General features: G+C 46.3%; 1 protein-coding gene across 2 annotated transcripts in view; it reads right to left on the bottom strand.

Moving 5' to 3' along the window:
* Positions 1 to 2,117, bottom strand: part of Ift46 (intraflagellar transport 46) — a 16,627-nt gene that overhangs the window by 8,017 nt on the left and 6,493 nt on the right. For both annotated transcript variants that reach the window (XM_021207058.2, XM_029543816.1), the window contains exon 4: positions 1,136 to 1,269. In XM_021207058.2, coding sequence (XP_021062717.1) covers positions 1,136 to 1,269 — 134 coding nt within the window. The remainder of the gene's footprint in view (positions 1 to 1,135; positions 1,270 to 2,117) is intronic.

The following is a 2,117-nucleotide window of genomic DNA, read 5'->3' as shown; positions in this document are numbered from 1 at the left end:
AAAAAAAAAAAAAAAAAAAAAAAAAAGAGCAGCCAGTGCTCTTAACTGCTAAACCATCTCTCCAGGCCCCACAACACAACTTTTAAAAGATCTTTAAATATGTATGTGTGCATGTGTGAATAAATGTGATGTATGTACATGTGTGTGTAAACGCACATGCCAGTGAATGCACATGGAGGTGAGAGGAAGATACTGTATATGAGCGAATAAATATGTGTACAAAGGTCAGAGACAACTTGAGGGAATTGGTTCTCTCCTTCCACCGTATGGGTCCCAAGGCATGACCTCAGTTCTCAGGCTTGGAGGCGGTGCCTTTGCCCTCTAAGCCATCTGACCCAACCCTTGGGTTTTTTTGGGACAGGGTCTTACATAGCTCATGCTGGCCACAGGCTTTCAATACCCTGGTTTCAGCCTCCTGAGTGCTGGGATTACAGGTCTGTGTCACCATGTCCAACATCACTAAATTTATTTTATACATTTTAAAGAGATTTTTATTTTATATGTATGTTTGTGTACATGGGTGCAATCCTAAGTACGTAAATACAACCTGCGGCCTCACATATCCAGGCAAATCCATGACCACTGAGCTACCTCCAGTGTAAGTGGATGATGGTCATCAGAATACATGTTGATTATAAGCTACAGGAATGAATCATGACTCACTGTGACAATGGGGCTGCAACAGAGTAAGACTTACTGTTGTTGCTGTTTTCTTAGCGTTACCAAGAACCCTGCCTCAAGGTGAGGCCCTGAAGCTTTTCTCTCCTGTCCAGGAAGCACCTCAGCCTAAACTGAAAATGCTTGCGCGGATGCAGTTTGCCCCACTAGATAGAAATGCTTTGGCCCATGTGCAAGCACACTTCCTTTTCCCAAACTGGCAGCTTCTTGAAAGGCAGAGGCAATGTTTCAGGTTTGAGGTTTGCCAGGTCCACAAATGTCTCAGATAGTTTACATGACATCACAGGACAGATGAGGCAGTGGAGCCAGAAAAGAACGAAAGCTCACAGTGCTGCACTCCTGAGATAGGAGGGAAACCCTAAGTAGAGGCATCAACGGATGCTACGATCCACTCCCAGACATGCCCCCTTCCACTGCCATCCTGAAGGATGTCCCCGTGACGTAGGGTCTTTCCTACCCTTCCAGAGGTGCTCCATGCTCCTCGTCGTCATCGTCATCATCAGAGTCCGTCTCAGAGGAGTCATCATCGTCGTCATCATCATTCTCACTGAAGCCCTGCTGTGGTGTCAGCTGGGAGGGCTTCTTCTTCTCCTGGCAGGGAAGGGGATGGGAAGGGGTTATATAAAGAACAACTCAGTTCCTATGCCTGACTCTGCACTGCTCTCATAGTGCCCAAAGACTCTGCCTGCCACCAAGTCACCAGAAAGGGAGCACTGTCCCCAGAGCCCTGAGAACCTTCTCCTTCTAAGCAGTCCTCCATGTTCGTCAACCATAGTCGCCTACTAGAAACGGTATAAATTCTATCCATCTTATGCTTAGGGACCTATTACTTGATCTTGGAAGCTACGCATAAACTTTGTGCAGAAGCCTCACTCTCTAAAATTTAGAAAAGGGTGGCGGGGCTAGAGAAACGGCTCATCAGTTAAAAGCACCCAGCATCCTCATTCAGTGGCTTACAACTGCCTGGAACTCCATTCCAGGGGACCCTCTAGACTCGGAGGGCACCTGCACTCACATTCACATAACCACATGCCCCCATTTATACATAATTAAGAGTAAAATAAATCATAGAGGGCTGGAGAGATAGCTCAGTGGCTAAGAGCACAAACTGTTCTTGCAGAGGGCTGGAATTTGGCTCCCAAACCCCCCTCAGGTAGCTGACAACCTCCCTGCTATGACTCCAGCTCAAGGGGATCTCATCTCATGGGCCTCCATGGGCACCTGCACTCATGTGCAAAGACACACACACAATTTTAAAAATTAAATATTAAATAAATGAATATTGGAAAAAGGTAACAACTCAATTATTTGGGGAGTAAAGAAAGATGAAGTGGGGAAGACAAACTTTATAGGCTCACAGAACTCAGAGACTGTAGACTCAAAGATTGCAAGGATGCTGGGCTGGAGAGATGGCTCAGGGGTTAAGAGCACTGACTGCT

The sequence above is a fragment of the Mus pahari genome, chromosome 10, assembly GCF_900095145.1.
Source record: "Mus pahari chromosome 10, PAHARI_EIJ_v1.1, whole genome shotgun sequence".
In the NCBI taxonomy this organism is placed as follows: domain Eukaryota; kingdom Metazoa; phylum Chordata; class Mammalia; order Rodentia; family Muridae; genus Mus; species Mus pahari.
The sequence above is the reverse complement of the archived record's forward strand: the minus strand, read 5'-3'. Positions and strand labels throughout refer to the sequence as shown.